This window comes from Oryx dammah, unplaced genomic scaffold (assembly GCF_014754425.2).
Source record: "Oryx dammah isolate SB20612 unplaced genomic scaffold, SCBI_Odam_1.1 HiC_scaffold_2, whole genome shotgun sequence".
NCBI classification, from domain to species: domain Eukaryota; kingdom Metazoa; phylum Chordata; class Mammalia; order Artiodactyla; family Bovidae; genus Oryx; species Oryx dammah.
The window spans coordinates 154,356,885-154,384,696 of NW_024070186.1; the positions used below are offsets into that span (position 1 = coordinate 154,356,885).

Below are 27,812 nucleotides of genomic sequence, written 5' to 3' on the forward strand. Positions count from 1 at the left end.
TTCTAGAACTAACACCCAAAGAAGATGTCCTTTTCATCACAGGGGACTAGAATGCAAAAGTAGGAAGTCAAGAAACACCTGGAGTAACGAGCAAATTTGGCCTTGGAGTACAAAATGAAGCAGGACAAAGGCTAACAGAGTTTGCCAAGAGAACGCACTGGTCATAGCAAACACCCTCTTCCAACAACACAAGAGAAGGCTGTACACATGGACATCACCAGATGGTCAATACAGAAATCAGACTGACTATATACAGTCAGCAAACAAGACCAGAGCTGACTGTGGCTCAGAACATGAACTCCTTATTGCCAAATTCAGGCTTAAATTGAAGAAAGTGAGGAAAACAACTAGACCGTTTAGGAATGACCTAAATCAAATCCCTTACGATTATACAGTGGAAGTGACAAACAGAGTCAAGGGGTTAGATCTGATAGACAGAGTGCCTGAAGAACTATGGATGGAGGTTCATGTCATTGTACAGGAGGCAGTGATCAAGACCATCCCCCCAAAAAAGAAATGCAAAAAGGCAAAATGGTTGTCTGAGGAGGCCTTACAAATAGCTGAGAAAAGAAGAGACACTAAAGGCAAAGGAGAAAAGAAAAGATATACCCATTTGAATGCAGAGTTTCAAAGAATAGCAAGGAGAGATAAGAAAGCCTTTTTCAGTGATCAAAGCAAAGAAATAGAAGAAAACAACAGAATGGGAAAGACTAGAGCTCTCGTCAAAAAAATTAAGAGATACCAAGGGAATATTTCATGCAAAGATGGGCACAATAAAGGACAGAAATGGCAGAGACCTAACAGAAGCAGAAGATATTAAGAAGAGGAGGCAAGAATACATGGAAGAACTGTACAAAAAAGATCTTCATGACCTCATGACCCAATAACCATGATGGTGTGATTACTCACCCAGAGCCAGACATTCTAGAACACAAAGTCAAGTGGGCCTTAGGAAACATCACTACGAACAAAGCTAGTGAAGGTGATGGAATTCCAGTGGTGCTATTTCAAATCCTGAAAGATAGATGCTGTGAAAGTGCTGCACTCAATATGCCAGCAAATTTGGAAAACTCCGCAGTGGCCACTGGACTGGGAAAGGTCAGTTTTCATTCCAATCCCAAAGAATGTTTAAACTACTGCACAATTGCACTCATCTCACACGCTAGTAAAGAAATGCTCAAAATTCTCCAAGCCAGAGTTCAACAGTATGTGAACCATGAACTTCCAGATGTCAAACTGGCTTTAGAAAAGGCAGAGGAACCAGAGATCAAATTGCCAACATCCATTGGATCATCGAGAAAGCAAGAGTTCCAGAAAAACATCTACTTCTGCTTTATTGACTACGCCAAAAGCCTTTGACTGTATGGATCACAACAAACTGCGGTAAATTCTTCAAGAGATTGGAATACCAGACCGCCTGACCTGCCTCCTGTGAAATCTGTATGCAGGTCAGGAAGCAACAGTTAGAACTGGACATGGAAAAACAGACTGGTTCCAAATTGAGAAAGGAATATGTCAAGGCTGTATACTGTCACCCTGCTTGTTTAACTTATATGAAGAGTACATCATGTGAAATGCCAGCTGGATGAAGCAAAAGCTGGAATCAAGACTGCCAGGAAAAATATCAACAACCTCAGATATGCATATGACACCACCCTTATGGCAGAAAGCAAAGAAGAACTAAAGAGACTCTTGATGAAAGTGAAAGAGGAGTGAAAAAGTTGGCTTAAAACTCAACATTCAGAAAACGAAGATCATGGCATCTGGTCCCATCCCTTCATGGCAAATAGATGGGGAAACAGTGGAAACAGTGACAGACTTTATTTTCTTGGGCTGCAAAATCACTGCAGATGGTGACTGCAGCCACGAAATTAAAAAACACTTACTCCTGGGAAGGAAAGTTATGACCAACCTAGACAGCATATTAAAAAGCAGAGATATTATTTTGCCCACAAAAGTCCGTCTAGTCAAAGCTATCATTTTTCCAGTAGTCATGTATGGGTGTGAGAGTTGGACTATAAAGAAAGTTGAGTGTCGAAGATTTGATTCTTTTGAACTATGGTATTGGAGAAGACTCTTGAGAGTCCCTTGGACTGCAAGGAGATCCAACCAGTCTATCCTAAAGGAAATGGGTCCTAAATATTTACTGAAAGGACTGATGCTGAAGCTGAAACTCCAATACTTTGGCCACCTGATGCAAAGAACTGACTCCTTCGAAAAGATCCTGATGCTAAGAAAGATTAAAGGCGGAAGGATGAGGATGAGATGGTTGGATGGCATCATCGACTCGACGGACATGAGTTTGAGCAAGCTCCTGGAGTTGATTTTGGGCAGGGAAGCCTGGTGTGCTACAGTCCATGGGGTCGCAAAGAGACGGACATGACTGAGCAACTGAACTGAACTGAATTCTACAAGTGCTTGCTATTATTCCTAATCATCCTTCAAAATTCCTTTCCCACGTATTCCCAATTTCTGACTGTAATTACAAGTTAACCTCTCTCATCCTTAAAGGATGGAAACAGGATGTCTAGTCCTGTACTTCTCATATACAGCAAGAAAATTCCACTGGAAACAAACCCCTGGATTTTAATAGAATGTGTCATAGAATAAAAGAAAAATACTATTGGATGACAAATCAAAAGATTTCAAACAAAAAATTATGTATGTAGACAGCATGATTCTTCTAGACACTTTCGTTGTAGTCTATGGGTTGGTTATTCAGGTGATCAGAACTAAATGTGAAAAACACTGTAGCCCTAGGTTTGATTTCTTAATGTGTTTGTACTTTGTTGTTAAATAATCACAATCAGCCATATTGTAAGTAATATTATTGGTCAACATTTGGGATAAGAATAAATCCATCATTAGTACAGGAAGAATAACCTGGAGTCCAGATCCACTGATTCTGAATGGTATATTTTATCTATATACTATGGACAATATAACATGACAAAAACCAGTAACTTCAACTTTCTTAAAGTTTTAAATAACAAAAACTTTTTTAAAAGCAAAACTTTAAAAATTCTACATAATCATTACCATCCCTAAAAAAAGACTCACAAGAGGCTTTGTTTTTTCTACTGATAAATCCCTCTTTCCCTCTTTCAGCATATAGTAACCACTCAAAAGGGCCTTACCTGTTCTTCCTAAACAGCCACTCTCGTAACTGTCACCTCTCACCTGAGCGTTGGACACAGCGTTTATCCTAGAACAAGACAAAATCATCCAATAAGCTTTCAGGCTGCTAAAAGAGTCACAGATATTTAGAAGGGAATGACTTCTTCACAAGTCATTTAGAAGAGAAACATTTTCTAACTAAAGTCAACATCTGAATAACTGAATGTATCTTTTAACTTAAATGTCCTAATGGATAGAAATATTACAGTAGTCTTACTTTACTAAAATACACCCAGACAAGATTTAATTTTTAGGGATTACTATCACTTGCCTCCAGAGATTATGAAAGAGACTCCCATTTTCTGATTTCCTTGCCTATTTTATGTGAGTGGCCTGCTGTGTTACCCCATTTTAAGGCTCTCACTATAACCAAGAGCTCAAAAGTTTCTCTTTGTGTTAAAAGTCAAGTGACTTTCTCTCATCCATTTCTCAAATTCAGAGAACATGTGGTTTATGTATTATAAATAGGCTCACTTTATTCAGCTTCTCTTTCCACTTTTGTCAGAGCAGGTTCATTTGTAGTAGGAACTGTCTTAGTATCCTGAATGAATATAAGTAGATCCATCTTCTACAAATTTAAATGTTTTTAAAGCTCCTGACTATAATAAAATTATATAATCTTAATATTTAACATATTTTTTAAATTATTAAAAGACATCCATAAAAAGCTTCTAAACTCTTAGGAAGTGACAGAATGGCTAAACCTGAAATGATTTAATAAAAAAGAAAAGCCATAGATCAATCTCTTAATTTAAGGTTAATCCTGTCCTCCCCCAAATACTGGCAAATACAGTCAAGTAATACATTTAAATAATACTCCACGGTAAAAGATGAATATATGAGAATATTCAAGGATTACTTGCCTCCTAAAAAATCTACAAATATACAAACTTGATTAAATCTAAAATGCCAATGATTTTTAAGATGCACCATTATTTTTCATGCTGCAAGGGAAAAAATTATGAATTATAAGATACCAATGACTATGAGAAGCATGCTGATATTCAGAGATGTTAAAATACAAAAAATAGTCTTAAGATCTATAAAACATAGTAATTTGTCAGTTTAACAAATATAAGATTGAAAATCACATGCTGAATCATTATAGAGGATAAAAAGATTATCTGACTAAATTCAACAGTCATTCTTGATTTTAAAAAATTTTAATAAAATGGGAATATAGATATAAGCACATATATATATATATCATGTTAAAGAATCAATCGAAGTTATTCCAGACAGCATTAAACTTTTGAGGAAAAAAAAGGTTTTAGAAAAATAATCTTGAGTTGAGAGTTACCTCATACTTACATGAAGAAAGCCAATGTGGAAAACACTCCACATGTGTGAAAGGCATGGTTCAGCTGCTCTGGCTTCGGATACACCACAGCTGCATCGATCATTATCCACCAGCCGGTGAAAAACTGAGAAGGAGAAAGGGCCCACGTCGTTAAGACAGTACTAACACTGACACTTTGGCTTACGTGCTCCTTAACATTTCACGCTCTCTATGGACCATATAATTGAAACATGCAATGAAACATGTCTACTTTGAGTTTTACATGCTGAAATATAAAAAATAAGAATCCCTTGTTTACTTCTTTATAGTATATGAGGTAAATCCAACTAATCAAATCGGTATAAGATTCTGATGTTCTGCTCTCAGTGCAAGATAAAAAATTTATTATCTAGGAATGAATTATCTGCTTCTTTCACCATAAATTTATATACAAACATAAAATACACCATAAATGCACCATTAAATTATATACAACCAAAGCTCTCTTAACTAACCAGTTCCCTGATTACCTAGTTTCACTCTCTTGTTCATATTAAAAAGCACTCGGACATTCCTTTTTAATGTGACCAAGCACTTTCAATTCCACAAATGAGTTGCCACGTCTCCAAGAAAACATCTAAGCTTGCTATGATTTTAATTAATAGGTAATTTGATTAAATACTGTAAAACTGATTAAATATGAGTTTGCAAAATGTAAAGTTTCTATGTAAACTAGGCTGAACAGACAAAGTAGAAAAGTTACTAAGGAATTTCATAGGCAAATTAAGTGCAGGCGAGATGACCCTAGAGAGCAAGAAAAACTTGGAAACACCCAAAAGATTCTGCATGCATACTGCTTCACAGTTATCTTTAGTTCTTGTCCTACTTTTTTTTTTCTTTTGGACTTCAGGTGTAGAACTATACACTGAAAAAGAGAAATTTACATTAAGTGTAACAGGATCTTTCTGGTCCCAGCTCAAGGTGGTTGTGGTTTCAATGATGAGCTCCCTGAAAGGGAACGTAACCCGTTCCAGGCCTTGGAGGCACCAGAATACATTTACCTTCAAAATAAAAAGTTTTATAACAAGAGTCTTCAGACCAAGAAAATTAATGCAAAACTTCATGATGGAGTATGCCAGTATTGTAAAGAAGCTCTTGAATGACGTGTAAAATACAGCAAGTATCTTATCCGGTGGGGGCAGGGAATGCTTGATTTCCATCACAAGATTGGCCATGATCTGACTCTGCGGGGCTGGGGGAAGGCGCACTGTGCCCTCTGGCTTCCCTAGTGGCTCAGAGGGTAAAGAATCGGCCTACAATGCAGGAGACCGAGGTTCGATCCCTGGGTCGGGAAGATCTCCTGGAGAAGGAAATGGCAACCCATTCTAGTATTCTTGCCTGGAGAGTCCCATGGACAGGGGAGCCTGGCAGGCTACAGTCCATGGGTTCCCAAAGAGTTGGACACAACTGAGCAACTTCACTTTCACTGCGGCATGTGGGATCTTAGTTCCCTGAGGAGGGATCCAGCTCATGCCCCCTGCAGCGGAATCCTGGTCTTAACCACTGGCCCATCAGAGAAGTCCATGATTTAATTTTTTTTGAAGCTCAAAGATTAAGTACAGGGGGTAAGAAGGGACTCTTTATACCATTCTATTTTTGTCTGTATGTTTGATATTTTTAGTAAAAAGCATAAAAAAAAAAAAAAAAGGACTTCCCTGGTGATCTAGCAGTTAAAGAATCTGCCTGCCAATGCAAGGTCCACGGGTTCAATCCCTGGTCCGTGAGGATCCCACATGCAGAGGAGCAACTAAGCCCGCGCACTGGAGCCCTCGAGCAACGACAAAAGCCCATGTGCCCTAGAGGCTATGCTCCTCAAGCAGAGACTTCATTGCCATGAGAAGCATGGGCGCTGCAACTAGAGAAGGCCTGCACACAGCAACGAGAGCCCAGCATGGCCAAAAAATAAATAAATAAATACTAAAACAAAAAAGGAAGGAAAAAAAAACTACTGCCTACAAAAATTGCCTTATCTTGGTTATTTATAGTGCAAAGGAATCAAGATAACTTTTCAGGGGGAAAGGTGAAGCATGAATGTCGCCAACCACGCCTTTCCACTTACCAAGATACCTGCAACCACAGAAGCCACCGCGTTTCTTCTCTCACTCCAGTCAATGCACTCACATTCCGGCCAACGGAAATTGTCTAGGAAGCCTGCCATTTTCACCACTTGAGCATGTATTTTTCATTAAATACTATATTCTAAAAAAAAGAAAAGAAAAAAAATCCATGTAAGGAAATATTTTTAAGAAGTGAAATATTCTACTCCTTTCTTAAAGCTTTAAAGACGACCTTACTTCAGGTCTTTATCTCCTATAGGTAAGAAGAAAAATTCAGTACTACACTGAGTATCTACTGAGATGTACCTACGACTGCTAGGACACAAGAGGGCGCTTACTAACAGTATCTGTTAAATGAGCAAAGTCTCTGACACTTCTCCAATTGAGAGGTGGATCTACGTACCTTCCTTTGAATTGAGGCCAACAATAAAGGTGGGTTGGGGGCTTCCCTGGTAGCTCAACTGGTAAAGAATCCACCTGCAATGCAGGAGACCCTGGTTCGATTCCTGGGTCGGGAAGATCCCCTGGAGAAGGAATAGGCTACCCACTCCAGTATTCTTGGGCTTCCCCTGTAGCTCATATGGTAAAGAATCTGCCTGCAATGTGGGAGACCTGGGTTCGATCTCAGGGTTGGGAAGATCCTCTGGAGGAGGACACAGCAACCCACTCTAGTTTTCTTGCCTGGAAAATCCCCATGGGCAGAGAAGCCTGGTGGGCTACAGTCCAGGGGTTTGCAAAGAGTCAGACATAACTGAGCAACTAAGCACAGCACAGCAAAGGTGGGCTGACCAACAAAGCAGAGGAAGTGACGTCACGTAACTTCTTAGACTAGATCATACAAGGTAAGGAACACCAAAACCAGAGTCCTGGTTCCTTCATGAAAAATCTAAGACCACAGTACCGTGAGGAGACCACATATAGGTGTTCTGGTCTACAGTTCCAGGCTAGCCCAGCCAACAGCTAGCCTCAAACACTGCAATATAAACTCTCTTAAATACCTGAATAACCCCTCACTGCAACTAGAGAAAGTCCTCACACAGCAACAATGACCCACTGCAGCCAACAATAAATTAATTAAATTAAAATACAATGAACAAAAGCATCTTAAAAAGCATTCAATATCATTAGTCATCAGGGAAATGCAAATTAAAGAAATATCACATCTACCAGAAGAGCTAAGACTTTTTAAAAAGATTGACTGTTGGTGGTAGAACAATCGGAAATCTTACACATTTCTGGTTGCAATTTCTTACAAAGTTAAAAATAAACCTTCCTATAATCTAGCAATTCCATTTCTAAATATTTACCAAGGGAAGTAAAAACATATGTCCACATACACAAAAAGATTTTTACAAGGAAGTTTAGAGCAGGTTTATTCATATTAGTTCCAAACTGAAACAACCTAAATGCTTAACAGAAGAACAAATGGATAAACAAATTATGATCAATCCATAGAATGGAATATTATTCAGGGACAAAAAAGGATGAAAACATATAACCACACAGGAAAAAAAAAAAAACTCTGAAACCTGATTTATGTGAAAAAAGACAGACACAAAAGAGTATATACTGTATGATGCTATTTAAATGAAGCTTAAGAGGCGAAACTAACCAATGTTCCTGGAAATCAAAACATGATTGCCTACAGGGACTGAGAACTGACTACAAGGGACCTTTTTTTTGGGGGGGGGGGGGTAGTGATAGAAATGGTATGTATCTTGGTTGAGATACTGATTATGCAGGTACATGTATTTGTCAAAAGTTAGTGAAGTGTACACTTAAGAGCTGTGTATTTTACAGTATGTAAATTTTACCCACAAAGAGTTTTTTTTTAATTTTATCATTTAGATATGCTTTAGCTGCACTAAAGACTTACTCTGTATGCATTATGGGTATGTTTCATCAAGATAGTCTGCAGACATGGAGATGAACTGTTATCAAAGATTAAATACTAACTAGTTAAAAAGCAAGTTTAGGGGAAGGTCACCATGAATTTAAGACAATGTCTGAAGGTTAAAACATAAGTCGTACTTCCTACTGTAAAATTCATTTCCCAGGACTTACCCAGTGGTCCAAGGGTTAAGAATCCACCTTTCAACGCAGATGTGGGTTTGATCCCTGGTCGGGGAACTAAGATCCCACATGCTTCAGGGCAACTAGGTCTGCATGCTGCAACTACTGAGCCCATTCGTCCCAGAGCCTGTGGAACCACAGCTAGCAAAGGAGCACACCACAGTGAAAGATCTGGAAAGGTCCCACATACTGCAACTAAGATGTGACATAGCCAAATAACTAGTTTTCTTAAAATTCATTTCAGAAAACATACAGTCATCCCTCAGTATATACAGGGGGTTTGGTTCCAGGACTCCCTTTGGATATTAAAATCTGTGGACACTGAAGTCCCTTATATAAAATGGCATCAGTTCAGTTCAGTTCAGTCACTCAGTTCCCATCCGACTCTTTGCGACCCCATGAACTGCAGCACGCCAGGCCTCCCTGTCCATCACCAACTCCCGGACTTTACCCAAACTCATGTCCATTGAGTCGGTGATGCCATCCAATAATCTCATCCTCTCTCATCCCTTTCTCCTCCTGCCTTCGATCTTTCCCAGCATCAGGGTCTTTTCAAATGAGTCAGCTCTTCGCATCAGGTGGCCAAAGTACTGGAGTTTCAGCTTCAACATCAGTCCTTCCAATGAACACCCAGGACTGATCATCTCCCTTAGGATAGACTGGCTGGATCTCCTTGCAGTCCAAGGGACTCTCAAGAGTCTTCTCCAATACCACAGTTCAAAAGCAATAATTCTTCGGTGCTCAGCTTTCTTTACAGTCCACTCTCACATCCATACATGACTACTGGAAAAATGATAGCTATGACTAGATGGACTTTTGTGGGCAAAGTAACGTCTGTTTTTTAATAAGCTGTCTAGGTTGGTCCTAACTTTTCTTCCAAGGAGCAAGCATCTTTTAATTTCATGGCTGCAGTCACCATCTGCAGTGATCTTGGAGCCCAAGAAAATAAAATCTCTATTTCCATTGTTTCCCCATCTATTTGCCATGAAGTGATGGGACCAGATGCCATGACCTTCCTTTTCTGAATATTGAGTTTTAAGCCAACTTTTTGCCTCTCCTCTTTCACTTTCATCAAGAGGCTCTTTAGTTCTTCTTCAGTTTCTGCCCTAAGGGAGGCATCATCTGCATATCTGAGGTTATTGATATTTTTCCTGGAAAGTTGATTCCAGCTTTTGCTTCATCCAGCCCAGCATTTCTCATGATGTACTCTGCATATAAGTTAAACAAACAGGGTAACAATATACAGCCTTGATGTACTGCTTTCCCAATTTGGAACCAGTCTGTTTTTCCATGTCCAGTTCTAAGTGTTGCTTCTTGACCTGCATACAGGTTTCTCAGGAGACAGGTCAGGTGGTCTGGTATTCCCATCTCTTCAAGAATTTTCCACAGTTTGTTGTGATCCACACAGTCAAAGGCTTTGGCGTGAATGCAGACATTTAAAGAAGTATTTCTGAGGGACTTCCCTGGTGGTCCAGTGGTTAAGACCCCATGCTTCCAATGCAGGGGGTGCAGGTGTGATCTCTAGTTGGGGAGCTAATATCCCACATGCCATGTGAAAAAAACTTTTTTAATATTTATTTCTGAAAAACATTGAATGGCATGAGTAAATGGTAAGGACTAAGTGAAAAAAGCAGGTTATTAAAACTATCTATTGCATTATTTCCTTTTTAGAAAAAAGAATCAGCAGTATATATAAACACATACGTGTGTAAAAATGCTAGAAGGACAAACATCAGTACTTCCATAATATCATTATACATATGGATGCTAATAAGATGGTGTGTGTTTTTCAGTCTATTTTCAAAGTCTGCTGCACGGAGCATGAATTACATTTTTTTAATGCAAAGTGACTTTTAACATTAACACTGTAATTAAAACTATGAATTGTTGATTCTTCTTGCCTGTTGAAAAACCTTTTATATGATGTACTATGTCTATAAATATGTTTAATAAACAAACTTCTTTGAGGTCAAGGAAATTACCGGTATGTTCTCCCATAAAACTGACCCTGGTAGCAATTTTTAAAAAACAAAATTATTAAACTGAACTAATGGAAGTTTCCTAATACATTCAGTTCAGTTCAGTTCGGTTCAGACACTCAATCATGTCCGACTCTTTGCGACCCCATGAATCGCAGCACTCGAGGCCTCCCTGTCCATCACCAACTCCCGGAGTTCACTCAGACTCATGTCCATCGAGTCGGTGATGCCATTCAGTTTTAGCATCAGTCTTTCCAATGAACACCCAGGACTGATCTCCTTTAGGATAGACTGGTTGGATCTCCTTGCAGTCCAAGGGACTCTCAAGAGTCTTCTCCAACACCACAGTTCAAAAGCATCAATTCTTCAGCGCTCAGCTTTCTTCACAGTCCAACTCTCACATCCATACATGACCATTGGAAAAACCATAGCCTTGACTAGACATTAGACAGTCATTATTGCCACTCCTAAAAGAGGTAACTCTTTATAAAGAGAAATGAGTCTTTTTTTTTTTTTTTTTTTTGCCCGTGCCATGCAGCATACAGGATCTTAGTTCCCCAACCAGGGATCAAACCTATGCCCCCTTAAGTGGAAGCTCAGAATCCTAATCTCTGGACCACCAGGGAATGCCTTTTTAGAGGGCATTTTAAATGATTCTGTTGTGAAAATTTCCAAACAGTTAGTTTAGGAAACCAAAGGACAGCTGCAAAAAGCAAGAGGAGAAAACAACAAACACCTGAATAATATATAAACATGGTCTAAGCAATTTCCATAGACACCCAAGTCCCAAAATTCAAAATTCTTTCCTTTGATCAAACTTTCATACTACCATCTGTTTGTTCATCTATCTTTGCTAGTGGAGGTGATGGAATTCCAGTGGAGCTGTTTCAAATCCTGAAAGATGATGCTGTGTAAGTGCTGCACTCAACATGCCAGCAAATTTGGAAAACTCAGCAGTGGCCACAGGACTGGAAAAGGTCAGTTTTCATTCCAATCCCAAAGAAAGGCAATGCCAAAGAATGCTCAAACTACTGCACAATTGCACTCATCTCACATGCTAGTAAAATAATGCTCAGGATTCTCCAAGCCAGGCTTCAGCAATACGTGAACTGTGAACTCCCTGATGTTCAAGCTGGTTTTAGAAAAGGCAGAGGAACCAGAGATCAAATTGCCAGCATCCGCTGGATCATGGAAAAAGCAAGAGAGTTGCAGAAAAACAGCTATTTCTGCTTTATTGACTATGCCAAAGCCTTTGACTGTGTGGATCACAATAAACTGTGGAAAATTCTAAAAGAGATGGGAATACCAGACCACCTAACCTGCCTCTTGAGAAATCTGTATGCAAGTCAGGAAGCAACAGTTAGAACGTGGAACAACAGACTGGTTCCAAATAGGAAAAGGAGTACGTCAAGGCTGTATACTGTCACCCTGCTTATTTAACTTCTATGCAGAGTACATCATGAGAAACGCTGGACTGGAAGAAACACAAGCTGGAATCCAGATTGCCGGGAGAAATATCAATAGCCTCAGATATGCAGATGACACCACTCATGGCAGAAAGTGAAGAGGAGCTAAAAAGCCTCTTGATGAAAGTGAAAGAGGAGAGTGAAAAAGGAGGCTTAAAGCTCAACATTCAGAAAACGAAGATCATGGCATCCGGTCCCATCACATCATGGGAAATAGATGAGGAAACAGTGTCAGACTTTATTTTTGGGGGCTCCAAAATCAGTGCAGACGGTGACTGTAGCCATGAAATTAAAAGATGCTTACTTCTTGGAAGAAAAGTTATGACCAATCTAGATAGTATATTCAAAAGCAGAGACGTTACTTTGCTGACTAAGGTCCATCTAGTTAAGGCTATGGTTTTTCCTGTGGTCATGTATGGATGTGAGAGTTGGACTGTGAAGAAGGCTGAGCGCCGAAGAATTGATGCTTTTGAACTGTGGTGTTGGAGAAGACTCTTGAGAGTCTCTTGGACTGCAAGGAGATCCAACCAGTCCATTCTGAAGGAGATCAGTCCTGGGTGTTCATTGGAAGGACTGATGCTAAAGCTGAAACTCCAGTACTTTGGCCACCTCATGCGAAGTGTTGACTCATCAGAAAAGACTCTGATGCTGGGAGGGATTGGGGGCGGCAGGAGGAGAAGGGGACGACTGAGGATGAGATGGCCGGATGGCGTCACGGACTCGATGGACGTGAATCTGGGTGAACTCTGGGAGATGGTGATGGACAGGGAGGCCTGGCGTGCTGCGATTCATGGGGTCGCAAAGAGGTGGACACGACCGAGTGACTGAACTGAACTGAACTGCACTAGTTGCCAAATGATGTTAGATGCTGTGTATACAAAAATGATTACCACAATCAACGTAAAGAATTTAGGGGACATTGTCAGAAGAATAAATGTGCTATAAATATACATAAACTATGGGCTATAACATAAAAGTGCTATAATAGAAATATAAAAACAGTGTTACAGAAGAGTTGCCAGGAAGAGTTGAGGGAAGTTTGATAAAGGAAAAATAAACTTGGCTGAGTTTTGAAGGAACAATAGGAATGTGATAGATGAAAAAGAAGGAATAAAATGTGAAATCATGTAGGCACACAAGAAAACAGGGTAGCGTTTATGGTATTTCAAAGAGTGCTGGTGGTGATTAACCTGTCTGGGAAAAGATCAAGAAGAATTTTTCAGCCTATGCAAATCTGATCCCTACCCTCTAAGCCAGGGATTAGCCAACTTCTTCTGTAAAGAACCAGACAGTGTACATTTTTGGCTTTGCAGACCAAACGATCTCCGTCAGGACTGCTCATCTCTGCTGTTATAACAGCACAGACACTATGTGGACAAATGAGTATATGCCTGTATTCCAATAATACTTAATTTACAAAGCAGGCAGCAGACCAGACTTGGCCCACAGCTCAGTCTGTAGGTCCCTGCTTTGAGAACTAGGGAACCGCCAGAGGCTTGTAAGCAGGGAAGACAAGATCAGTGCTGTGATTTAGAAAGATAATTCTCGGCGCAGGAGTATGGAGAAAGGACTGAAGGAAAATATTAAAGACACCTTCTAGATAGAAAGAGAATAACGATATGAGCTGATGCCAGACTGGTACAGGCTAAAGAAAAGGGTTTTGTTTGAGAAATATTAGCATGGTATTATCCACAAGCAAGGAAGAGCTAAGAATGACTACGTTTGGGTGCTCAATGCCTGGCAAGACACCACTAACCAAAACAGGGAAGGGAGAAAGGGAGAGTTTGAGCATAATGGGCTTGAAATGACGAAGGGCCTGCAGGTGGAGAGGTGCCAAAGACAGATGCATAGATGGAACAGTGGTTTAAGACAGAAAAAGAGGCTGGAGGGTTGCAGTGATTAAGTGGTAGCTGAAGTCACGGGCGCAGCTAGGGTATCTTGAGGAAGAAACGCGGAAGAGGGCGGAGGACTGACTCAGTGCTCATCTCCGACTCCCTTCCTTCCTTCCTTGCATCACTGTGCCAGGCATCACAGCGGATGACACACAGTGGAACTTAACCAGCACAAAACCCCTCTAGAACATGTATGGAGTACTTACAGAACACATCTTACAAGCAAGGTACTGTGGGAAAAACAAAGATGAATAAAACTTGGCACCCATCATCAGGGGGTGAGCAAACTGGCAGAGAAATCAACTGAGATGTTTTTTAAATCAAGTTACAATTTGTAAAAAAAAAAAAAAAAAAAAAACTGTTACCCCTCCAACCCCAAATCAGGAAATTAACAAAATTTAAATACTGTTCAAGATAGTAGGTCTACATAATCAGACAGCTGACTCAAAAGAGACAGAAATAAAATCTATGGGAATTCGCTGGTGGTCCAGCGGTTAGGGCTCTGTGCTTTCAAATGCCGAGGGCCCAGGCTCAACCCCTGGCTGGGGAGCTAAAGTCCCACAAGCTTCACGAGGCAGTCAAACTAAACATGTAAGAGTCATACAGAGTAAAATCTACATCTTCCCTACCTCTACTACTACTACTGGCTATTAGTTACAAGGTGCTTATAGATCACAGACACCTCCACTCCATCCTCAGAGAACTCTTTGCACAGACTATTCCATTGACTCCTCACAAATACTCTAAGGCAATTACTAAAATTCTCTGGTATTACTAAAAAAAAAAGTTTAGAGAAGAACTGGCCCAAGGTCAGTTCTAGCAAGAAGGAAAGCCAGGATTCCACTGAAGCTCACATCTGATTCCAAAACCTGTTTCATGACCATTACACTGTACCTATGCCAGAGAGAGTCACAGCATTTCTCTCATTTCTGGTTTCTTGGGCAGAAAGTTACTATCCTACTGCCTGTGGTGAAGAGAGCAAGAAAAACAAGATGGAAGAGAAAGGGCCCCAATTTACAGGAACCCTGTGACCACCCAGAAATAGAAGAAAGCCGTCCGATGAGATCCACAATGACAGTGTGATTACTGCTGATTCAAATCTTGCCAAGCGAGTCTGGAGAATACAAGCTTTCTTCTTGGGTTGCTACAAACCTGGTTTCTGGGCACTCACAGTATGAATATTTTCTAGGCCTTAAGATCCAACAGTATGAATTATTCAGAGAGCTAAAATACTTTTGGAAAAGACATTTTACATACTTAATCTCAGGATGCTTCTTTGCCTCTCACCTATAAATCATCTATTAACAGAAACAAAATTTAGGAAGTAGCATCAATTTTGGTAAAAGATTTAAAACTAAAAGCCAAAGTAAAGGACAGGGAGCTTAGGTTTTTAAGGAGACTCTAATCGTGTAGCTATACAATTTGCCCCAGTAATATCCTTAACAACTTTTAATTATTCAAAACATGAATTATTCAAAATGGTGAACCCTTCCCTATACTGCCTCCCTATGCAGCTGATTCGCAGATTTACTTTTCCATACATCCAGCTACTCGCCTGACACCCTCTGGCTGTCTCAAAGTCACTTCAAAATCAGCAGGTCCAAACACAAATTCAAATGCACGGTCCCCTTCTCCAAATCTGATCCTATTCCAGGATTCTCTACAATTAATGAATCACCAGTCATTTGATTACATAAGCCAGAAATGCAAGTGTCTTCCTCTTTACTTCTTTCTTACCTCTCACATCCCTCACCTGATTGTGCCTCCTTTAACTCTCTCAGGGCTTCCCTGTGGCTCAGCTGGTTAAGAATCCGCCGTGATGCGGGATACCTGGGTTTGATCCCTGGGTTGGGAAGATACCCTGGAGAAGGGAAAGGCTACCCACTCCAGTATTCTGGCCTAGAGAATTCCATGGACTGTATAGTCCATGGCGTTGCAATGTGTTGGACATGACTGAGCAACTTTCACTTAACTCTCTCAAGTCTAACTTCTCCACATCTCCCGTCCAGCACCATCACCTGAGTGATGGAGAGAGGTCCCTCTCCCACCTGTCCCATGACAACAGGTTCCCAACCGATCCAGCCTCATCCCCTCGTGCCCTCATCAATATATTCCCCATACCACAGCTAGAATGTTGTTATTGCTTTTTAAAGGCACAAAGCTGGCATCTCCTTCCTGCTTAAAACCTTTCACCATCTTTCCATTTCTAAAGACAAAGATGCTGTAGCACGGCCCAGCACTTATTTTCCTCAAGCTGCTCTTGAAATATTTTCTCTTCTCTTCCCCAGTGATCCCCGTTTCTCTGGTAGTGCCTTACACTTGATGAATCACCCCATACAAACCACGCCCCCTCCGCGTGATACCTACCTTTCCATCCCCAGCTCACCTGGTTAACTCCCACTCGTGATGCCAGATGTCCCCTTAGTTATGACTTCTCCACTCAAACATCAGCTTTCCTTTCATTCATTCAAGGTTTATTTACGGAGTGCTGGCTACATGCCAGGCCCTGCTGTGGACACTTAGAACAACGAGCAGATAAAAAGCACTGGCCACGTGGAGCTTTGGCAGTGGGAAAGAAGGGAGATGGAAACGACACAATAAACGTAATTTAAATAGTAAATTATAGACCATGTTGGAAAATGATAAATGCCCTGCAGGGAACAACAAAGCAGACTAGGGGCCCTGGGAGTGTGGGCGATGGTGGGGGCCAGCTGAAAGGCCAAACTGGCAGAAGAGGCAGGCCCCCTTGAAGAGACGACAGCTGAGGCATGGAGTTAGCCATGTGGGCATCAGCAGAACAACAGCAAGGCGAAGGCCCCAGGGCAGGACTGGCTATTCAAGGAGCAACCTGGAAGCAGGCAAGGTTGTAGTGGAGTCAGTGAGCTCGGAAAGTAGGCCAGAGAGCCAACAGGGTAGCCTCATAGGCTACTGTGAGAACTTTCATCTTTACTGATTAAAATTGGGAGCCCTAACGGAGAAGGCAATGGCACCCCACTCCAGTACTCCTGCCTGGCGAATCCCGTGGACGGAGGAGCCTGGTGGGCTGCAGTCCATGGGGTCGTTAAGAGTCAGACACAACTGAGCAACTTCACTTTCACTCTTCACTTTCATGCATTGGAGAAGGAAATGGCAACCCACTCCAGTGTTCTTGCCTGGAGAATCCCAGGGACGGGGGAGCCTCATGGGCTGCCGTCTATGGGGTAGCACAGAGTCGGACACGACTGACGCTACTTAGCAGCAGCAAGGGAGTCTGAGAAGTCTGCCTTAAATTTAAAAGCGTCTCTTAGGCTGTTGTGGGGAGAACAGACTGCCGGGGGAAGAGTGGAAGGAGCGAAACCAGTTAAAAGGTTGTTGAAATAATCCAAGTGGACGATGATAACGGCTTCCATGCTCTCCTGACTCCATGGCCAGATCTAATTCCCCTAGCATTTCAGTATTAATCTTTTATGTGATCAATACCTACCTCCCTCTGAAGAAAGTAAGCTCCACAAAGGACACCCACGTCCGTTTTTGCTCACTGTGGTTCTCCCAGAGCTTAGCACAGTACATGGCATAGAGAAGGCACTCCAATACTTGCTGAATGACTGAATCTAACTATTCTGTCTTTCAAACTCTGAAATGCAATACATGTCTCATTATCCTGTCACCAAAAAAGGAAGAGTCTACTTTATATCTAGGTTTATTTAAATTGATAATTTGTAAATACTGATAATAAAAAGTGTTATTTCAGTGAAGGAAATAAAATCTTGCCACGACAATATATTTAAGCATATTATTTCTTAAAACCATCCTCTGTGCTTTCTCAAGGCCATATTCTGCCAGAACTTTCTAAAACTCAGATTGGGGGACTTCCCCGGAAGCCTAGTGGTTAAGACTCCTTGCTTCTACTTGGGCATGGGTTTGCTCCCTCGTTGGGGAATTAAGATCCAGTAAGCTGCACGGCACAGTCAAGAAAAAAAAAAAGTAGTTTAAAAACAAATTCAGGTGGGATCATGCCTTTTATTCTAAAACTTTCAATGGCTCGAGATAAAGTCAAATGACACAGGATACTTATAGTCTCCCTCTAATATAGCTTCCTTATCTCCTACTAGCCTGAGGCACTCTTCACTCCAGTCTCAAAGAAATAAAAGGGAGAAGACAGCCAATACTTACCAAACACCTACTGTTAGGCGAACTGTTAAATATTTTCAATATATTCACTTATACATTTCTGTATCTATTTCTATATATCTATGTCCTTGGAATGGATCTTCACCTCTTTGTCTACAGACAAACCCCCAATTCAACTTTTAGGATACACATCAGCCAAGTTTGGAAATAACTGGACCAGATGACATCAAGGGTCCCTTCCATTTCGAAGATTCTGAGAACCATCATCTTTCCAGTCATGAAGTAGTTTCCAAAAGCAATACGAACTAGAAGGTTCGAAAGATTTCACCATTAAACTCATCTATGGCAAAAAATACAATTAACCAACCAAGTGAAATGTGTAAGCCATTACTGGTCCTCGTTTCAAAAAAAAAAAAAAAAAACCTTTTAAGGCAGTCTGGGCCAGCTAGGGAAATCAGAATACAGGTCAGAGAACATTACAGAATTGTGGTTATGTAAAGAGAATGACCTGGTTAGGAGATGCTTGCTTACTATTTGGGGGTGAGGTGTCAGTGTCAGCAACATATGAGCAAATGGTTCAGCAAAGAAAAAAATGAGGCAAATATGGCAAAATGTTAAATCTATTGTTCCATTTTTCTGTATGTTTAAAATTTTTTATAATAAAAAGCTGGAAAAAAATAGAGCGGCAGATTATCATGAGTTGCTACCTAAATAAGATGACTGCTACACAACCCCAGAGCTGACCTAACCATAGGAAAACATCACTCACTCTCGGAAGCCACCTTTACCCAGGTTTCCCCGCAGGAGCCCTGCCTGGGAATCTTTGCGTCTTCTGGGATTGCTCAGAAAATGCTCTCCTCCCCTGTTCAGGAGTGACACAGTCACTCGTGTCCCCAGGTCACAGCTCTGAACCCAAGTAGGTGAAAGGGAACCCACCTGGCAAACAGTAATGAGCAGGTAAAGACCTGAGTAAGAACGTTCCCAAAGGGCACAAAGGAAGTAGACGCCTAGACACCAATTACCCTCCTCCAGCGCCAGCCACCACCCAGGCAGCTGAAAGTACAGTCCGTGGAGTGAGCACCAGCCTGGGCCCTCGCCTACATCAGCCTCTTCCCACCTGTGCCTTCCTGGCCAGGCTCATTTAATTCCATTTTTAATGGAATAGTTGCTATGTGACTGGCACTGTTCAGGCTTTTTTTTTTTTAATTGGAGGATAATCGTTTTACAATGTTGTGTTGATTTCTGCTGTAGAGCAATGGCAATCAGATGTAAGCATACATATACCCCCTCCCTCCTGAAGCTCCCCCTCCCCAGCCCACCCTCTGGGTCATCATGCAGCACCAAGCTGAGCTCCCTGCGCTACACAGCGGTTCCCACGAGCTGTCTATTTTAAACATGGTGGCGCATATATGCCAATGCTGCTCTCCGTTTGTCTCATCCCCTCCTCCCCCTGCAGAGTCCACAACTGTTCAAGCTTTAAATATCCCTAGGCTTTGGTCTTCTGATGTGTAAACTGGGGATATGATAGCACGTCCCTCAATAAGTGAGAATTAAGACAGGCAGTGTTCAGAACATGGGCTCACTCGACGCTATCAACCACTACCCACCAAGAGGGTTCGCAAACATCACAAACATAGGACCGCTTTGAAGACGGCCTTCTGTTTATGGCAGTACTGCCATTGAGTTCAGTCACTCGTGTCCGAATCTGTGTGACCCCATGAACCGCACCACACCAGGCCTCCCTGTCCATCACCAACTCCTGGAGTCCACCCACACCCATGTCCATCGAGTCGGTGATGCCATCCAACCATCTCATCCTCTGTCATCCCCTTCTCCTTCTGCCTTCAATCTTCCCCAGCATCAGGGTCTTTTCAAATGAGTCAGCTCTTCACGTCAGGTGGCCAAAGTATTGGAGTTTCAGCTACCACTTGGTCAAAAACAACTATTACTATCTTTGGGTGAAGATGTATCTCAGCATCTCATTTTGCTCCCTCCTGAAATGTCACTAAAGACTGCAACCAGTAAAAGGAGTCGTGAGCACAATGATGAGAAGAGGAGACAAGAGCAGTAAAATTCTGAAAGCTGCAAAGCGGATGGACTATGGTCACTGACGGAGCACGCCCAAGAAGGCTGGACGTCCAAGCCAGCAGCAGGGAAAGCTGAGAACCAGCACAGGAAAACAAGTTAGGGCCCAGAACCTGTCCCTTTTCTCTTCGCTCGGTCTTTCAGTCATGGCCGGCTCTTTGCGATCCTACAGACTGTAGCCCGCCAGGCTCTTCTGTCTGTGGGGATTCTCCAGACAAGAATGCTGGAGAGGGTTGCCATGCCCTCCATGGGCTGGCAACTGCCTCATCCATATCCAGACAGAAGCCTGAGGTTTCCCCTACATCTGGCCTTCTGGACTGAGGGATACCGTGCACAATGGTAGACTCAGGCATCATCCTGAAAACTGGACAGAAGTTTGCCATTCCTCTGTTCTGGTGTAGGAGACTGAAGCCAGATCCCTTCCAGACAGGAGTCTGGAAAGCTATGCAGAGAAGGGAAGCTTAAAATCATTACAACCTCAGAAACAAGAGAACATATTGCATCTTAAAGCAAGAACAGCATGTTATCGTAAGAAACACTCAGAGACTAAAAAATAACCTTTGAATATTAAAAGTATAACTGTGGGGTTTTCTTAAATCCAAATATAAAGTTTGGGAAGTAAAAGTTAAGAAAATCCAGCCGTAAGTAGATGGAAAACAGAAGGAAACAGGTAAGAAAATGAGAAGACCTTTACAAGGCTCACATCCAAAACAGGTGTTTCAGGAGGAACTACAGAGAAAATATGAGGGAGAAAAATAAAATATTCAGGAAAATTTCTCCAGAATAGGAAGAACTGTATTTTCTGATTTAAAGGGCCTATCACATACTCAAAATAATGGATGAAAATAGACCCACACTAAGACAGACCATTTTAAATTTCAAATCATTGAAGTCAAAGCAGAAAATGTGTGTGTGTGCGTGCTCAGTTAGGTCTGACTCTTTGAGATCCTATGGACTGTAGACCTCCAGGCTCCTCTGTCCATGGAATTTTCCAAGCAAGAATACTAGAGGGGGTTGCCACTTCCTTCTCCAGGGGATCTTCCTGGCACAGGGATCGAACCTGCATCTCCTGCATTGCAGGCAGATTCTTCACCCACTGAGCCATTGGGGAAGCCCCCAAATCGCTGAAGTCAAAGCAGAAAACAGTCTGCGGAAATTGAAAAACAAACAAAAGGTCCACATACAAAGGATCAGGAATCACAATTCTCCTGGTCGGGAAACTGCTGCTGTCTGAGTGCCGTCAGAGCGAGCGAAAAGTGACAAAAGACAGGAAAGATCCCCACACAGGAGAGCTGATGAGAGCCCCGCTGGGCCCCCAGACGAGGACAACCGGCTGGAACGAAGCGGGGTCCCACTGCTCTGCCAGCTTTTTCACTTGAGGACCGTGAACCTGGCCCAGACTCCTTCTAACCCGTCCTCAGCTGGGCTTGGCTGGATCCTGATCATACTACACTGAGGCAGTTCCTGTTCTCTTTCGGAGTCCTGCAGCCAGCAGCAGCAAAGGACACTCACTTCCCCGACAGAAGGTTCTGCTTTGACCTACCCTGGTAACTGCAGGAAGGCGACGGAGAGCCAGCCACGCCCTCTGACCGTTATCTCTGCTGTCCTTCCAGTGTTCGCTTCACACTAAAGCCTCCCAGGTCCCCTGAGACGGTAGTAAACGTCTCCCAAGACTCACCCAGAACACTGCCCACTGACCCCTTCAGAAAGGGCCCCTGTTCGTAAAAGTCAAGGAAGCTGAAGCTGTTCTGTCTCCCTCGTTTTTCCTGGAAGCTTTCATCTCAAAGTGACAATAAATCCTGTCCTTTCCTTACATGGTCAGCATTGTGCTCGCAATTAGGAAACAAAATTTTAATCTCAAAGGGAGAAAGCACTAGCATTTTTTTTAATAAGCCTGTTTGGACCTCATCTGGGCTCTGGGGGAAATAATTTCCTTATCTCAGTTTATTTAATGAATAATCCACTGTTAATAAAGACACAGTTTATCGTCCTATAAGGTTTGTGCTTAACTGCAAAAATTAATAAGGTATGATCATTATAGCCTTGTAGAAATGATTCATCACAAAGGTATTATGATTTTGTTGCCCTCTGGAACATTAACCAATTATATCTAACTCAGCACTTTTATTGAGACAGTCCTTTCTCTAGGGACTACATAGATATGTTTCTTGCTGCTGCTGCTGCTAAGTCACTTCAGTCATGTCCGACTCTGTGTGACCCCACAGACGGCAGGCCACCAGGCTCCCCCGTCCCTGGGATTCTCCAGGCAAAAACACTGGAGTGGGTTGCCATTTCCTTCTCCAACGGATGGAAGTGAAAAGTGAAGTGCTCTTAAAAACCTATTCTTGGCAGCACTCTCAGTAACAGTAAAATAAAACTTTGAAACATGCTATTTGTATGTAATGTTTTTAACACTATTCACTCAAGACTAAATATACTAACACATGTAAATATTTACATGTGTGTACATATACGTATATGTGTATATTTATGCATTCGTGTATAATGTTTATTTGATAAAGCAAGAGAAAGATTAACTTCTTTCACGATAGAGGCTCCCTCTGGAAGAAAGATGTAAATGTTTCCTTTCTTAATGTGGCTGTAGATACAGTGCTGATCGCTGCAACAGTATTTATTCCCAACAACCATCTCCATACCTGAGATACCTTTTACAACAAAAGGAAGTTATTTCAAAAGAGAACAAGAATTCCAGTTACTGTTGTATATTCCGGGGGGATTACAAGAGGGTATTACACAACATGCCTGTTCACATTTTCTCTTCCTGAGGGCCCTCTACTCATTCCTACTAAGCCAATCAAGTGAGTCAATATGACCTTAAAGTCAACACCCCTAAGTGGCAACAAGGTTAAAAAATTCACCATTATCTAACCTGGTACTCAACAAATTTTTTGATCCAGTCTCTAAATATTAAAAGACACACAGATACTAAGAAATGCATTTAAATCAAACAAATTAGCTACTGTCCTTAAATTGAAAGTCCTTCAAATTACAAAAAGATTCCACGTGAAAAGAGCACGAAAATTATACTCTAAAATACAATAGTCCGTTTAAACTATCTGAGACTTATCCTACAATTTTCAAAGATATTTACATAGTAAATCTTTTAATGGCTAAAACTCAGAAACAACCAAAACATTCACCAATAAGGGACCAATAAAATATATTAAAGTACTTCTAAACAATTGCATGCTTTACAGCATTTTTAAAATGAGGTAGGTCCACGATGATATGATTATGTCCTTTTATTAAGTAGGTTGCCCAACAGTATCATGGTACTACCCCCTCACTGGGCTTCCCAGGTAGCACCACTGGCAGAGAACCTGCCAGCCAATGCACGAGATGTAAGAGTTGCAGGTTCAATCCCTGGGTTGGGAAGATCCCCTGGAGGAGGGCACAGCAACCCACTCCAGTACTCTTTCCTGGAGTAATCCCAGGGACAGAGGAGCCTGGTGGGCTATGGTCCACTGGCTCACAAAGAGTTGGACAAGACTGAGGTAGTCATGTATGGATGTGAGAGTTGGACTGTGAAGGCTGAGCGCTGAAAAATTGATGCTTTTGAACTATGGTGTTGGAGAAGACTCTTGAGAGTCCCTTGCACTGCAAGGAGATCCAACCAGTCCATTCTGAAGGAGATCAGCTCTGGGATTTCTTTGGAAGGAATGATGCTGAAGCTGAAACTCCAGTACTTTGGCCACCTCATGCGAAGAGCTGACTCATTGGAAAAGACTCTGATGCTGGGAGGGATTGGGGGCAGGAGGAGAAGGGGACGACAGAGGATGAGATGGCTGGATGGCATCACTGACTCGATGGACGTGAGTCTGAGTGAACTCCAGGAGTTGGTGATGGACAGGGAGGCCTGGTGTGCTGCGATTCATGGGGTCGCAAAGAGTCGGACACGACTGAGCGACTGACCTGAACTGAGGTGACTTAACACAGCACATCCCCTCCTAGGGACTGGGATTGAGGGTGCAAAGTAAAGAAACAAGGAGTTCTAACTTATTCTAACCTTTTACTTGATACACTTCTGTGCTGTTTCTTTTCTTTGGCACTTGGGATCTTAGCTTTTAGACCAGGAAGAGAATCCCTGCTCCCTGCAGGGGAAGTGCAGAGCTCTAACCACTGGACTGCCAGGAAATTCCCTGGTTTCCATTTTTCACTTGATGTTCTTCTATGCTAAGTGCTAAGTCACTTCAGTCGCGTCCGACTCTGTGCAACCCCATAGACGGCAGCCCACCAGGCTCCCCCATCCTTGGGATTCTCCAGGCAAGAACACTGGAGTGGGTTGCCATTTCCTTCTCCAATGCATGAAAGTGAAGAGTGAAAGTTCATCTGTAACATTAAAAAAAAAAAAAAAAGTTCACAACCTGAATGTATTACGGTAATCATTTAAAGGAGTCTATAATGATAAAATAAGATAAATTCTTTACCCTGGAGTCCAGAAGTGAATTCAGAAATGACTGAAGTTAAGGCCCTAATCCCAGTGGGCGGAGGAGGATGGAGGTGGGGAAGGCGTGTCTCCGGAAGAGGAACACTGCGCCCTCCCCCTGCTCTCATTAAACCAGCCTTTCCTGCCGCATCGATACTCAAGATAACTTCGGGTTTTCTTTTTAAGGACAAAGAGGCTTGCAACAGTATTATAGGCTTAAAAAAAAAAAAAGTCTAATGTTTGTTCTACGTCTGAAAACTATGCTTGCAAAAACAGATGACAAGTGTCTGAAGATGATGGAAAAGAAGTGTGACAAGCCTGAGAGTCAGAGGCTTGGGAACTGTGAAGCTAAGGGGTGTTATAGTGCGGGTACGTGAGGAGTTTGAGAGAAGAGGTGGCACACTGCGAAGAAAAATCAAGGTCTTTGAGAGGCACAAGGCTGACGACACATTCACTCCAATCGGAGGCTTGAATCCTTGCCCAACACACACACACACGCGCACACACACACGAGGCTTGACTCCCCCCTCCCCACCACACACACACATTAGGCTTGAATCCTTCCCCAACGCGCACACAACACAGCGTCAGCAGCGGGGCGGGAACTAGCACAGTGGCTCTCATCATCAGCGCTTTGGCTTTAGAAGGTCACGTACTTACCTTTCAAGTTAAGCACCTTCCCGTGATTAACTCGAGAGTCAATTTATTGCTTAAAAACGAGAACGGCCGTCCCCAGGGCAACTACCTTTGCGACACGAGCTGCTCTGTATCTCAAAGGACACCCAACCCTGTACAATCAATCTTCCAAAGAATATCCATCCTTCTCCATCTCCACGCCATACCTCTGTACAGAGTCGGAAAAGTCCACTCAACACGGACCACATTCCCAGCAAGGAAGGGTTCAGAGCCAACGCAAACAGGGGCGACGAAGCCCCTGAGGGGCCCGTCGCCCTGGGGCCCGCGCCGGCGCACCTCTCTCCCCTTCCCAGCAGCGCCGGGAAGCCGACAGTTCCGAGATGGAAACCTTTCAGGGCAAGCAACGCGACGACGAGAGACCGCGGCGCTCCCCCACCCCAACCTCCGAGCGCCGGCCATGGTCACCGGAGCGGGTTGGTGAGGAGGGGGGCGGCGCCGCCCGGACGCCCCACGGACCCCGACCCTCCCGGCGGCGGCGGCGCCGCGCACCAGGGAGGCCCCGGGCGGGCCGAGGGTGCCTCCCTGCGCCTCGGAGGCGGGCGCTGGTCCCCTCGCGCTCCCTCGAAACGGGCCGCCAGCACTCACCCGGCTTCCCCGAAGCCCACGCCGAACCCCGGGCGCGCACGCAGAGGCGGAGGCGGCCACGCCGCGGCCGAGCCGGCGTCCTCCGCGGCACCTCAGCCCCGGGAGGGGAGCGCTCGACCGGCGCTAGGCTGAGGGCGCCGGCAGGGCGGGGCGCGGCGCCGTGCGCACCGCGGCAGCCAATCCGCGCGCAGCAAGTGGCCGGCCGGGGCGGGGCGGGGCTCGGGGGCGGGGCTCCGGGGCGGGTCCGGATGCCAGAGGGCGGGGCTAGGGCACCGCCCGCCCGACTCCCAGTCCTCTGATTCGCGGATGCGTAGACCGGACCGGTCCCGAGATCTGCTTCTGGGTGACAGCCCCGCTGCGTCTCTGCTCAGGAACTTCAAAGTGTAGCATCTGTGAGATCGCGTGCAGAGGGGATCCTGGGACCCGGGGGCAGGGGCTCTCTTTGCCTATAGGCCCTTCGGCGTTGGCCACAGGTGTCCAGTGTAGGCACGTGGTCCTGAAGGATTCTCTGGAAACTGCGGGCCTGTAGAGATGTCCTTTTCTAATCCCCACCACTCAGAAATGATGCTTTTGAACCGTGGTGTTGGAGAAGACTCTTGAGAGTCCCTTGGACTGCAAGGAGGTCCAACCACTCCATCCTAAAGAAAATCAACCCTGACTTTTCTTTGGAAGGACTGTTGCTGAAGCTGAAACTCCAATACTTTGGCCGCCTGATGCGAAGAGTCGATTCGTTGGAAAAGACCCTGATGCTGGGAAAGATTGAAGGCAGGAGGAGATGGGGACGACAGAGGATGAGATGGTTGGATGGCATCACCGACTCAATGGACATGAGTTTGAGCAAGCTCCAGGAGATAGTGAACGACAGGGAAGTACATGTGTTGCCTGCAGTCCATGGAGTCGCAAAGAGTCGGACATGACTTAGCCACTGAACGACAACACCCAGTCAGAAATGGAAGCCTAGAAAGGTGAAGTTACTTGTCCGAGGCTACCGAGTACTGTTATCCATGGTTACCAAAACAACTGACTCGTCTTCTGATTCTATCCTGATGCTTTAACCGGCCATCCAGATTTTTTTTCTTACAGTCAGGTCTCTTCCTACTGTCTCCTTTAAAGACTACATCTTGAATTTTCAGTGTAATTTCAACAGACTTTTCAAGCTCTGTGCCTCTAAATTTCCTACAGAATATACAATATGTGCAACCTTAAACTAGTTGAATTGCTGATCTATGAAAGTAGACTTTTAAAAACAAGTTTGTAGGGAATTTCCCGGCAGTCCTGTGGCTAGGGTTTAGTGCTTTCATTGCCAGCCTGAGTTCCACCCCTAGCTGGGGAACCTAAGATCCCACAAACCGTGCAGTATGGGCAAATAATAATAATAATGTTTTTAAGTCTTGCTTCTTTTTTGATTATTGTATTAGGATCAGATGTGGCTGCAAGAAGCAGGGGAAAACAACCACAAAATAACACTAGCTTAAATAAAAATTGGTATTTCCCTCTCATGTTTAAGAAGTCCACAGTTAGTCTACAGCTGCTCTGGTACTTCATGGGGACAGATGGAGCCTCCTTATTCCAGCCAAGAAAGTTACCCATGTATTTATTTATGCTATCAAGTACATGCGCATTTGAAAGATACCAGCCTCCATTCCCAATGTCACCGCATGGTCTAAGAGATCTGCTGGAGCTCTAGCCATTATGCTTACATTCCTACCAGCAGATGAGAGGAGAAAGGGAACATGTATTCTCTTTAAGAAACTTTCCCAAAGTTTATATATACCATTTCTGCTTTCATCCTGCTGGCAAAAACTTAGTCACCTAGCTACACTAAACTACAGGGGAAGCTGGAACATGCAGTTTCAGTACTGAGGAAAAAGGATGAAGAGATATTGGGGGACAAGTAAAAGCTTCT

At 43.2% G+C, this 27,812-nt stretch overlaps 1 protein-coding gene across 3 annotated transcripts in view; it reads right to left on the minus strand.

The window, feature by feature from the left end:
• TMEM50B (transmembrane protein 50B) overlaps positions 1-26,093 on the minus strand; it is a 40,066-nt gene extending 13,973 nt beyond the window's left edge. Inside the window, exons 1-4 of one of the 3 annotated variants that reach the window (XM_040228367.1) lie at positions 25,907-26,093; positions 6,576-6,715; positions 4,489-4,601; positions 3,138-3,205 (exon numbers count right to left, since the gene is read on the minus strand). In XM_040228367.1, the coding sequence (XP_040084301.1) occupies positions 3,138-3,205; positions 4,489-4,601; positions 6,576-6,674 (280 nt within the window). In that variant the 5' untranslated portion in view covers positions 6,675-6,715; positions 25,907-26,093. Of the gene's footprint in view, positions 1-3,137; positions 3,206-4,488; positions 4,602-6,575; positions 6,716-25,285; positions 25,766-25,906 lie in introns of those variants that run through there. The other 2 variants (XM_040228385.1, XM_040228376.1) reach the window with 2 other exon arrangements.
• Between the last annotated feature and the right edge of the window lie 1,719 nt (positions 26,094-27,812).